This window comes from Euleptes europaea, chromosome 1 (assembly GCF_029931775.1).
Source record: "Euleptes europaea isolate rEulEur1 chromosome 1, rEulEur1.hap1, whole genome shotgun sequence".
Taxonomy (NCBI): Eukaryota; Metazoa; Chordata; class Lepidosauria; order Squamata; family Sphaerodactylidae; genus Euleptes; species Euleptes europaea.
Genome location: NC_079312.1, coordinates 136,783,399 through 136,796,220, shown reverse-complemented (window position 1 = coordinate 136,796,220; position 12,822 = coordinate 136,783,399). Strand labels below are relative to the sequence as shown.

The 12,822-nt window shown below is 48.9% G+C and overlaps 1 protein-coding gene across 1 annotated transcript in view; it reads left to right on the top strand.

Moving 5' to 3' along the window:
- Positions 1 to 12,822, top strand: part of KIF19 (kinesin family member 19) — a 51,510-nt gene that overhangs the window by 32,949 nt on the left and 5,739 nt on the right. Inside the window, exons 6-15 of the mRNA XM_056848694.1 lie at positions 1,689 to 1,814; positions 3,435 to 3,629; positions 5,829 to 5,975; positions 7,466 to 7,588; positions 8,224 to 8,371; positions 8,796 to 8,970; positions 9,144 to 9,342; positions 9,512 to 9,782; positions 10,931 to 11,052; positions 11,671 to 11,825. Of these exons, the coding sequence (XP_056704672.1) occupies positions 1,689 to 1,814; positions 3,435 to 3,629; positions 5,829 to 5,975; positions 7,466 to 7,588; positions 8,224 to 8,371; positions 8,796 to 8,970; positions 9,144 to 9,342; positions 9,512 to 9,782; positions 10,931 to 11,052; positions 11,671 to 11,825 (1,661 nt within the window). The remainder of the gene's footprint in view (positions 1 to 1,688; positions 1,815 to 3,434; positions 3,630 to 5,828; positions 5,976 to 7,465; positions 7,589 to 8,223; positions 8,372 to 8,795; positions 8,971 to 9,143; positions 9,343 to 9,511; positions 9,783 to 10,930; positions 11,053 to 11,670; positions 11,826 to 12,822) is intronic.

The window sequence follows — 12,822 nt, the reverse complement described above, 5'->3', positions numbered from 1 at the left end:
GAGGGCTGGGCCGTGGCAAACAGGGCAGGCAGATCCAATCAGGAGTCAGCAGGCCTGGGAGTGGGGACTAGCCCTACACACCCACAGCTGAGGGACAGGAAGGGCATGGCCAGGGAATGATGTTCTGTGACTGCAGCACACACACCCTTAAGGGAACAGAGCCCTGCCATCAGTCACTGGGCAGCTAACAGAGTTGGCAAGGGCCCCAGCAGTCCCCTCCCCGGTGGAGACCCCAAGCAGGCCCTCAGCCCTTAAAGTGCAAAGGCTGCCATCACCTCAAAAGGGGCAAGGGGACATATATGGCGCATGAGGCATTCTGCCCCCCCCCCCCGCCCAGACGTCCAACTGGGACAGCTGCCTCTCTTCCGTTATTGGAGAGGGTTGACTCTCCAGCAACTGTATTGTCAGAAACCCCTTGTTCTTGCAGGCAGTCCTGGGGGCCCCAATTCACTCCAGCCATGCAGCGGTGGTTCTACTATGAAACTAATGAAGCTTAAGCTTCAGGGCTCCTAATCCCGGAGGGGCCCTGAAGCAACTTTTTTTTAATGAGTGAAATTTTCAACAAAATCAGTGGAGTTTTTTAAAGCGTTTGCTATTAAAATAAGGTTATTCTAGTGATAGAATCATAAGCCAATGGGTTGAAGTTCTTAATATTGACCTTAAAATATGTTCTAATACCCATTTCATATGGCCTCAAAATGTTCCTGTAATTGGTCAAATTTCAAAATTTTCTTGGGGGCTTACGGCTCCTGAACCCCCAGCTGTATGGGCTCACTGAGCTCACCAGAATCTATTCATAGCCTACATTTTGGCAGCTGGATCCTCGAATCCTTCGTTGATGCACGGCTTAATAGTTCTATAGCTCAGCCCTTAGGTTAGAGCCAATCGGAACCATAAAAAGACATCTGAATTCCCAATTCAGGCTGCACTTGCTTGTGCATTTTAACACCAAAAAACAGATTTTCACATCTTTATCCTAACGAGCCCCCTCTGATGACCTCCTACCTCTCTATTAGAGAATGAACCAATACATCTGTCATAGAACAACCCCACTGAAGAAGATAACAGTGGTTACCCAGACCTTGTTGCTGTATGGCCCATTTTCAAGGACTCCACCCCACCACCCTATTCTCCACCATTTGGGCCTCGAGATCCTTGCATGGGCACAAGGCCCTTTGGACCTTGTTGGATGTTGCCCTATTGTTGCTGGTTGCGAAGGGGCCCCCATAACAGTTCAAGCTTCAGGGTCCCCAAAATGTAGGTCCACCACTGCACCCATGGCAACTCATGTCCTTGGTCAGGCTGCCTCAGAACAGGCTTCCACATCCTAGTACCACTATGGGTTTCCCTCGCCATATGGGAGTTCTCCAATGTCTCCCGAATAGCCCATGGGAAGCCCTTGGCATTCTAAGTCCCCTCCAGACCCGGAGGTCCAAGGAGCCCCTCCCCGTGTCCTGCTGGCCCATTCCTGTCTTTCACACCAGCACATCCCCACTCTGATCAGCAGGGAAGTGTGTGAGGCAGAGAGGGAATGAAGCTCCTGTCATGCAGGTGGTATCTCTCTCAGCTACATGCATGATTCCAGTTTGCCCAACCAGATGGACAAGTGTCTTACTCAAAAATACTTAAACTTGACTGCCATGCTACTTCAGCGCATCACGGGGATCCGCTGTCTTTCTCTTAACTAGATCTACAATGAGATGATCCGAGATCTGCTCAACCCTTCCCTTGGCTACCTGGACCTGCGTGAAGACTCCAAGGGCATAATCCAAGTGGCCGGTATTACTGAAGTGTCCACCATCAATGCTAAGGAGGTGAATGGGGATCAGCCAGTTATAAAAGTGGAGAGGACCAGAGGGCCGGAAATGTTGCTGCTTTCATATGCAGTTCTGCAGGGTAGTGACCTCACTTAATAAGTTCATGTTCTGCAAGAGCCCGTCCCTAGTTTGTACTTTTCACTGCAGGCAGTAGGGGATTGTTCTGGGTGAAGATTCAGATCCAGCCTGCTAAATTTAAAGAACTGACCGCCTTGGTTAAACTTGCCCAGCCTCTACTCTCTGACAGGGCCAGAACAGCACTAGTTCCTGGTTGTTAGAGATGCTGCCAGAATAACATCCTCACTTTGCATCCTGGCTAATGGTCTATGAATAATCCAAACCTCGCTTTTCTTTTTATATTAGTGTATTTGTTGATGGAGCTATGAGCACTTTCAAGTGGCCTGATTGTTTGTTCTGCTCAATGAGAGATGGGAAAGGTATTAAAATGGGAACAAGATTGGTTCCTGTTTGTATTTTGATTTAATTTTTCAGTTTTCGGACTGGGCAAGAAATGTGATCCTCTTTTCTGGATTTTGATTAAGAGGCGAGAAATCAGCTCAGCACCTCTTGGCCACCATTCGTGTTAAACAGTACAGACTCCAGAGGAATGCCTTGGCTGTATTTCATGTTTTGGTGAAAATTACCAAAGCAGAACTTGTTCCACTTCTTTCCAAGGTGCCACTGTCTAGAGAAAAGGATTGTTTTGTCTCTGGAAAGCTGAAATGAGGGGAAGACTGTCGCTGAATATAATTCCCCACATGGAAAAAGATGAGGAATGCATCCCTTGTATATCATAATGTGGGGATAATACAGAAGTACATTCTCAGATGACACCTACCAATGTATCTGACTCAATTGCCTTTTGTTTTTTGTGTACACGGAATGAGAGGGTTGCAGGCCAGAGCTTTTCCTTTTAACTGTGGTTCCTTTGCTTTCTGTATCCTGGGTTACAAAGAGTACAGAACTGCCAGTCACGGCAAAGAGGGGCTATTTAAGTTCTTGGAGCACCAGAAAGCTTTATCCTGCATAATGTTCAGAAATAAAAAATGTGTAGTTTTTAGGAATGTGTCCCAGTGTCCACATCGAGTGACTTGGCTACCACCAATGTCTTTGAAATTCGCTGGTGTGGGGTTTGGAGGTGTGGGGGTTGTTCTTTGGCAACATGCACAGAGAGAGAAATGCTAGGGTGGGATTCTGTCCATCATTTCTGCTGACGAGGCAGTTGATTTTCACCAGTTCCCTGTTCCTGCAGCAGATTTCCAACTCCCCACTCGTCCTGCTCCTGGAGGCACCCTGTTCCCCTGCATGTCTGGGAGCATTTGGGGCTGCAGGAGGAAGGTGGGCAGTAAAGTTGTGTCAGGGCAGAATTTCAGCAGGATCCACAGAGGCCGCTTGGTTTCCAGGCTGATTTGCGAAATCCATCCATCTCAGTCTGATCTTCCTGTTGGGTGAGGCAAGCCATGATGGCCTGCGTGTACATTGCGCGTCCATTGTTGACCCCATGCGTACGCTCCCAACACTCAAGGAAGCTTCCCTCTTCCTCCACCCCAGGTGATATTCATGGCTGCTGGTTTAGAAGGATGCTTGCGTGTCTTCAGCTGCGTCTTTTCTTTGCAGATCATGCAGCTGTTGATGAAGGGCAATAAGCAGCGGACGCAAGAGCCCACAGCAGCCAACCGGGCTTCCTCACGGTCCCATGCTGTGCTGCAGGTCACCGTGCGCCAGAAGAGTCGCATTAAGAACATCATGCAGGAGGTGCGCGTGGGCCGACTCTTCATGATCGACTTAGCCGGCTCTGAGAGGGCCTCTCAGGTATGAGGAGAAAGGGACAGTCCTCTCAGCGATGAAATATTCTAGGGCAGGAGGGTCCTATTCTGATACTCTGCTGCACCACGCCGGCTCTCAGATATGTGCAGCTCCTTGCCATTTTACTCACGAACGTGTTATTTTGGTCGGGACATTGGAGTGGGAAAGTGAAAATTGTCCCACAGTCCCTTTTTCCTCCTCCAACTTTTCCGTCTTCCTCAGCACGCCGTGTCCGTACTCTGCCCATTCTTCCCTCATTCCAGCCTTTCCCTCGCGTTGTAGCCTCCTGGATTAACTCAGCTCAAGTTTCTTCTGTGCCTCTCTCTCACAACCTTACTTTCCTTCCTGAGGCTGCTACTTTGAAAGCTGCTTAAATGTTGGAGAGTGTAAGCTCCTGACCCTTCGAACCAGAAATCACCACAGAGTCATATAGAATCCAAGCAGATGGCTTTTACTGGTCAAAAAGGCAATACAGTGCATACAGGGAACTATGGCAGGTATGAGAGTCTCACTAGCTGAACGATAATATAAGGCAGTAAATGGCGGGTGATTACACAGCATCAGCACACATAAACAGAGTACACTTTCCCAGGAGCAGCATTCCCAGGCCTTGGTATGCGTGGTCGACCTTGAGGCTAGACAGTACAGTACAGACACAGAAACCACCTCAATTGCACAGTCCGAGACCCGGTGGGGGGGCAAGGCATCACATTCTTTAAGGTCGAAGACATCCGCAAAGTCCCGATATACGTTAGGTAGGATTGGAGGTGCTGGGACCTCGGAGGTTAATGCTGGGACGGGCGGATATAACAGCGCAAAGTTTTGCCGGTGTTGGTCGCACATGGGACTAGCGAAGGAGATAGTGTTCGTTTCCCAGTTAATACTGGGACTATGTCCTTTAATCCAGTTAATACCTAAGACCACTTCAAAACGGATAGGGGCTATAGTGAAGTCTATTTGCTCCCAGTGGGAGCCAATTCCCATTGCCACCCCTATGGTGCGGTGATCAACTGGACCCCCCTGGAAATGGCTCCCGTCCATTTGGGCAAATTGGACAGGGGCGGGTAAAGCCTCAGATTCGGCTCTGAGTGCAGCAAAAGTGGCTTCGCTTATGAGAGTGCGACAGCAACCGGAGTCGATGAGTGCTTTGACGGGTAGTTGGGGGCCACCGTTAAGGTGTTGTAAAACTGCATCCACGTAGACGGTGGAGTCCACTTCTTTGATTTTGGTAGGAGCATTCGGTTTAGCAGGAGGATCTGGAGAGGTCTGTGGAGACGCTCCATTCACCACAGACCGGAGCCGTTTTTTGACAAGTCGAGGGGAGATTCCAGGTTTAAGGCTGGAGAATTCCATGGATTTTCCTCATCCGAAGAGGGAAGGTTGTCCCCCAATGGGGCACTTGTAATCCGAGACCCGGCGGGGTCGTTTGTAGTAGGCAGGGAGGCTGGGTCTCCAGCATGGAGTGCAGAGGGTGTGGGTCTTCCCGGAGCTGCGCTGCGGGTGGCCGCGGTGCCTCTGCGTGGTGGACGACCTCTGGCTCGGGTTATCGTGCTGGGACGAAATAATTCATGGTGGTGCGGGCAAACAGCTGCAAAGTGGCCCATTTCTCCGCAAGTAAGACAGGCACCTCTCTGAAATCGGGCTTCACGTTCCTGGGGCGGACGTGGAGGATTTCGTAGGACGGGCGGTGGTGCCTTGGATTGGGGCTTTTGGGTGCCTTTTTCCTTGTGCTTTTGACGGACTAGAGAAATAAAGCGTCGGCGGCTTTCCACTTCCTCGGCCAATAGAATCCAGTCTTCAAGGGTATCGGGATCACCCCGCATGTATGACCAGTTCAGAACATCAGGGTGCAAGGCTTCCCTGAAATGGTGAATTAGGGTGGTTTCGGGCCAACCTACAATTTTACTTGCTAGTCGTTGGAATTCATCGGCAAATTCTCGAACTGTAGCAGAGCCTTGTTTTAGTTGTAAGAGTTCCGCTTAGACAGTTTCTGTACAGTACAGACACAGAAACAATACTGAAACTGAGATAGCAGCCTGACAGAGAGAGAGAGAGAGAGAGAGAGTGCAGTGGTTATGAGGGCAATAGATTCCAACCCACTCCCAAAACTGCCACCAAGAAAAATGGCTCTGCGTGCCGCTCGCTGGGTCTTTGCCGGAACAACGGCCTCATTCTCACGTCCATCCCACACTCCTCCTCCTCCAGACACAGAACCGTGGGCAGCGAATGAAGGAAGGAGCTCACATCAACCGCTCCCTCCTGGCTCTTGGCAACTGTATCAATGCCCTCAGCGACAGGGCAGGCGTCAAGTATGTCAACTATCGGGACAGCAAGCTGACCCGCCTCCTCAAGGTAGGTGGCGCTGGCATCCTTTGCCACGGATGCAGGGTGAGCAGAGCCTGCGTTAACTGGTATATTAAGGCTAACCTCAGCCACCACATATTGGGATAAACTGGCAAAAATGGATTTTACTAAATTATTTAGTGAGTTATAGAATTTAGATTTTTCTTAATATCTTTATATTTTATGGGTAAATTTTCAAAACTGTCCGACACTTCTGCGGAAGTCGGGTGATGGGTCACGGTTATAGGTGGGTGGTGGGTTTATCGGGTATCTTATAAGATTATTTAATGGTATAATCAAGATTGTGTTATTGAATTTATATAGATCACTGGTTCCCAACCGGGGGTCCACGGACCCCCAGGGGTCCGCGAGAATAAATCAAGGTCCGCGAAACAAAGTTATAAACCCTTAATAAATTAATATTTTCAATTAAAAGTTCTCTATTATAAAAAATATATTCAAATATTATTCTAAGTTTAATGTTTAACTAACAGTTATGATTAAAGTTTATTTTCAAATTCTCTGAATTTTTATTTTGAACCTTGGGGTCCCTGCACCGAACAAAAAAGTCCTAGTGGTCCCTGGTCAAAAAAAGGTTGGGAACTATACTAAACAAAAAAATTTCTTTTTCTTTTCTGCATATATATATATAATATATATATATAATATAATATATATTATATATATATATAATATTATTGTTGTTGTATTTGTTTATTTTGTTTTATATTATAAAAACTCAATAAAAATTTATATAAAAAAGGCTAACCTCATCACCTTCTTGAGGCAAGAAGGGACTTAATGTGAGCACTTGTCCTGTGATAATCCCATAAACAAACATCCACTGACGAGTAGTCCAAAAGAGAGTTGATTTATTGGAAGATCTACAGGTTTACAGCAGCCAAGAGTCAAGTTGGCACTAATGAAAACTATAAGCATGGTGCAGGGCCTATACCAGAGAACACAGAAAAAATCAGAATGCCATGGCAACCCCCCTCCCACTGAGGTACGATTCCCACAGAGTCCAGAGTCAAAACAAATAGTTGGCAATAGAGCTGACCTTGGCCAGCACCTGGAGAAAGCACAACATCCTCTGTCAGACCATGCCTGGTATTCTCTGTACACCACACAGGCTAGGCCTGACATTTACTGGGAAGGGCGAAGTACTAATATTTGTTAAATGTTATACTCATAAGACTGAAACTAAAAATATGGTGAACAAAAATGGGCAGCCCTGTGGCTGCATTCTCTCTTTTACCTCATGTCGCGAAGTGCATTTCCCCCACCCTAGAGAGGCTGCTTGTGGGGAAATGTTTAGCAAAATTATGACAAGACATGAGGCAATTCATGCTCTTCATAACCGAGGGAGAGGGAAAAGCTCCCAGGTGCCATTTTCTGCTCTGAGTGGTCTTGTATAAATCTCACACAAGTGAGATTACAGAGATGTAGGGCTTCCTCTGGCCTATATGAAGCCCTGTGCCCCTGTTCTCTAATCGTAGGACTCCCTAGGTGGGAACAGTCGGACCGTGATGATTGCTCACATCAGTCCTGCCAGCAGTGCCTTTGAGGAGTCGCGGAGCACCCTGACCTACGCTGAGCGTGCCAAGAGTATCCGCACCACGGTACGGACCTGCAGCCCCCAGCCTCTTTTCTACCCATTCTGCTCCTCAGCCAGAGTCCTGGACTCTCGTTTTTGTGTAAGGCTGTTATCCTACCTACCCCATCAGAGTCAAGCCAGTCCTTTGGCATTCCAGATCCAGACATTCATATGGGAATGCTTGACCCACTCTACAACAGTCACAAATTTTTAGGGAGCATGTTTCATTGAGAACACAACTCTTCTGTAAGACACACAGGATTTTTCGTTGCAGAGCCATAGGGCACTGTGCTTTCCAGAAACATCTGGCTGGTCAGTGTTGGAAGCAGAATGCTGGATAAGGTGGACCTCAGACTCATCCATCCCACAAGGCCCTTCTTGTGTCCTTTTACAGTAACGGACACCAGGTCTCCAGAGTGTCCTGCGTTTTTGATCTGGCAACCTCATAATTTTGATATAGCAACCTCCTTTGCAAAGCCTTCCTCAAACCCCTCCATCCCGTGAACTCCCTAACCATTCTCCAGCACTGCCATTCATTAACTACATCAAAGCAGTAAAAAGTGGTGGGGTGCCACAGAGTTATTTCGCCACGTTTGGGGCTGAAGGGAACCATGTGCTCCCTAACACTCTTATTGGTCTCCCCCTCCCTCTGCCCGGCAGGTAAAGCGTAATCTTCTTAATGTCTCCTATCACATCGCCCAGTACACAAGCATCATTGCTGACCTGCGCAATGAGATTCAGCGGCTGCAACGGAAGATTGAACAACAGGAGCCGCGCCCAATGCGGCCTGACATCCGTAGCATTCAAGGTAAAACGAGTCCTGCAGGGGGTGAGGGAGTTGACTGGCATCGCATGAAGATGCATTCCGGCATTCCCTCTGGCATTCAAGTGAACATTTGTTTTCTGCAGTCTGTCTTTGGTGAATTTATTCCTGACAAAATGTGGTGTCGGAACACAAAAGGAGGGGGGTGGGAGGGTTTGATGCTTCTCTGGAGGACAGCATATCGTAGAGATTACACTGGAAGCAGTTCTTCTGGCAGATAAATAAGATGGCATGCTGGTGGTTTCGAAGAGCCTTGTGATCAGGGAGAGGCCGAGGGAGGTAGAGCGTGGTTCCTGGAGTGAGTAGAAGAGGCATGTGGCTGTTCTGTGGCTTCTTATCTGCTGACGTGTTCCTTGGCCTTTTTGCATCACTTGAGCAGTTCTTCTCCCCCACCCACTGTGTGTCACAGCTGAAGTTCAACTCCATGGCAACCCCTTTGAGAGGCAGGAGATGGACCAACTGAGAGAACAGCTGATTAGCTCCTTCCGGGAACAGATGGACGTGCGGCGCCACCTCATGGAGCTGGAAAACAATTACATGGAGATCCAAATCGAGAGCTCCCGCCATCTGCTCACCGTTGCCGAGTAAGAAGGGAGCCGACAGTGGGCACAACGTGTTCTGGAGTTGGTTGGGTTGCCCAGGCCCAATTCTTTTAGTAAGGGTAGCAGATAATGTACTGGGGGTCCCTGTGGCTTGTGTCCTGCCAGGTCATGGTCCTGATGCAGTCCCTCCACCTTCTTTCCTCCCCACCTTCCAGCTGGGAGCAGGAGAAGACACGTCGGGCCCAGAAATGGCAAGAAGAACAAAGGAAAGAGAGCTACAGCAAAGATGAATGCGAGAAGGATTCCGACACTGGCGATGACCTATCGGATGTTCCGGAGCCACAAGAAGTGACACTGGCTAGGGAACACATTGCCACTCTTCTGGGAGAGCAGGATAAACTTCACAAGCAGAAGGTGTTCAAGGCCAAGGGGACAGAGGGCTTCTCAACTAAAATGGGGCGGGGGGTAAGGGAAGGAAGCCTAGGACAGTGGCCATAAGGAAGTGCTCCTTTCTGTGGGGTGCCCAGTCTGCCCTCCGCAGGGCTGCAACAGCAAACCTTACGTGACTCTTTTCTTATGCCAGGCTGAGCTGGAGAGGAAGTTCTGGGAGGTGCGGCAGCGTGGTCACCGGCTAGAAGAGGCCTTACCATGGCGCATCAGCTCTGAAGAGCAGCGGGAGGTTCTGAGCCTGCTGTGCAAGGTACATGAGCTAGAGGTGGAGAACACAGCCATGCAGTCCGGGGCCCTGCTCAAGGACAACCTCATCCGGAACCAAGAGCGAACTGTGCGCCGCTTCGAGCGCCGCCACCACCTTTGCCACCGCATCATTCATGAACAGAGACAGATAATTCATGGTAGGGCCACAACCACAGCTCAGAGTTGTCTTTCAGAATACGCTGTATTTGCATTCATAGGTGCTTACCTGTAAATATGCCCCAAGAATAACTCAGGTTTATCTATGGTAATGGGGACAAGTAGATCCTAAAATTACTTCCCAGGAGGGAAGAGAGTACTGAAGTAACCACCCCAAGTAAAAGGGGGAATGGGAGGGAAAGGTTTTTTAGACCAGTATCCCTTGGCTCTCAGCAAACCTTGGCACAGGGCAGCTGAGGACCAAGTAGGTAGCTGTGACACTCCGTATCAGTGCAGTGCTAGAGGAAGCTCCATTTCCTACCTCACAGAGATTTTTAGGGGTCTGTGTGTTTGTCTAAAGTAGAAGGAGGTGTTTGTGTGAAAATCTGCTCTCCCTGAAGCAACACACAACATATTTTGTGTGTGTGTCGTCAAGTTGCAGCTGACTTACGACAACCCATAGAGTTTTCAAGGCAAGTGAGTAAGCAGAGATGGTTTGCCATTGCCTGCCTCTGCAAAGTCTTCCTTGGTGGTCTCCCATCCAAGTACCGACCCTGCTTAGCTTTCAATATCTGACCATTCCAAATCCCACAACAAGGATTAGGCCCTGTCCTTTCAGTCAGACGCAGACTGCCTAGCTGAGATTCTTTTGCATGACCACCCAGCAAGTCACAACTCCGGCACAGCTCAGTGTTGTTATCCTGCAGTGTGATGCCCTGGCTTAGGCTGATTAAATCATGGCATCAATTTCCTGTACCAGCTGTGGTGTGGCTGAAAGTGACGTCTAGTCACAGCTTACTTACGGTGACGTTGTAGGGTTTTCAAGGTAAAGGTCTTTTGGAGGTGGTTTGCCATTTCCCCGTGTGGGCTGAGAGAGCTCTGAGAGAACTGTGACTTGCCCAAGGTCACCCAGCAGGCTTTGTGTGCAGGAGAGGAGAATTGAACCCAATTCTCCAGGTTAGAGTCCACCGCTCTTAACCACTACACCATGCTGGCTCCCCTGTACCGGTTGCCCTTGCACAATATATTTCTTAACCAGGGTTATCTGTCCTCCTGGCTGTCGGAGGACCACGGTTTCTACCACAGGCCAGAGCTGCGTTGATTCCTGAGTTGTTTTTGACCACTCTCCCTCTCGCTCTCCTCCTGCCAGAGTCTCAGCTGTTGGTGCCGTCCCACCTGGAAGAACTGTATCAAGCCTACCTGCACGAGCTGGAGGAGGGCAGCTTGGACCGTGTGGCAGCCATTGACCGTGCAGCTGCTAGAGCCTTAAAGGTACTGTGCCACCACGTCTGACCCACGTGCACAGCGCAGCTATTTGGCAGTGTCTCCATCCACTTGCCAGTCTTCTCCCCCCCCCCCCCCAGGTCAAAGGGTCTGCACATTTCAGAGGCCTGGGCCTACTAGGCAGCGAGTGCCTGGGCTGGCCTGGCCTTGTAAAACTCCTGGCCTTTGGGTTAAATTCTCAAACAAAGGGACACAGACTTCTCCCTACTGGTGTCCTTTCCCTGTGAAATCCCATTGACGTTTAAAAAAAAAAACAAAAAAAAAACAAGCCAAGGCAGGGCTTTCCCAACCTAGCCATTCTCAGTGGATTTCAAATCAGGCAGTTGTCACAATGTATAAGCCAGTTGCACCCAAGGGTTATGCATCCACACCTCAAAGGTGCATTTTAGTGGAATTATCCCAAAGAAAGGAGAAGATGAGAACCAAGAAAAAAAGCAAAGCTAGGAACTGAACTCTTCTTTCCCGGTGCTTTAAAAAGTCAGGGCAGTTGCCATTTTACCATCATACTTCAGCTCATAAACCTAAACTGTTGCTGGAGAAGTTTAGTTGTATTGCCTTGACGGAAGCTGCTTAACTCTCTGGGCACGTCTGCTGTTTGCCCTGCAGGACACGTCTGTGCCAAAGCTCCCCCCTCTCGCAGTGGAAAGCGTCCTGGACTCAGACCAAGAGAGCGTCAAGACACTGGGCTCTGAGCATCAGCAGCTCCCACGGCGGGATTCCCGGAGGGGCATTCTCCCGCCCCTTGTTCCAGAGACAGATAGGTAAGATCCATCTGGTACCTGTAGGGAGAGTCTGATGTGGCTTGCAAGAAGGTTTTTCCAGAGTACGTGCCGTGTGGCTGGCTAGTGCATCTCTGCAGCCGAAGGGTCGTAATAGCCCCGGAGGAAATTCAGGGAAAGAGCAAATTATATTAGAACAAGCAGAGCTGCACGAAACAGCCAACAAAGACACACAGACAAAAAATACTTCTCTAACTTTTTCCCTCATCCCTACAATTCTTTCTGTCTGACACCAACTGTGACAGAAATCCTAAAACTTGCTAAGGCTCAAGAGTGCCACCTAGAGCACCTGGGATCTTGGACCTCTAGATTCCATTGGGTGTGTAAAGTGCCGTCAAGTCGCAGCCGACTTATGACGACCCCTTTTGGGGGTTTTCATGGCAAGAGATTAACAGAGGTGGTTTTGCCAGTTCCTTCCTCTGCACAACAACCCTGGTATTCCTTGGTGGTCTCCCAGCCAAATACTAACCAGGGCTGACCCTGCTTAGCTTCTGAGATGTGACCAGATCAGGCTAGCCAGGGCCATCCAGATTCCATTAGAACGAGCTATTCACTACCATTCCACATTGGACCATCCTGGCAGACTTAATCCCTTTTGAATAAAGGAACTATATGGTTTGGACCAGACCATCTATTTGTCATGGAAGTCCAGAGCCATTACCTGGTATTTGATGGAGGTGGGTGTCAGAGCAAATATATATTGCATATGGCTCTGATTGGTAAAAATAGCCTCTGACAGCAGAGATGGGGATTTGCGTGGGATCAGAGAAATCTGGTGGTCAGTCTTAGAAAGGGGGCTCTGACACCAGGAGCTGGATGTAATGCTGGACAATCTGAGCAAGCATATTCTGTGCCAAACCTGTTTTTCCTGAGAGCTTGAAGGTTAATATCAAGCCCTAGAATACATTTGTCCAGATGGAGAACGAGAGCCCATGCTGCACTTGAGAGTTGGGGTTTAGGACTGAGCCTGAAGAGACCC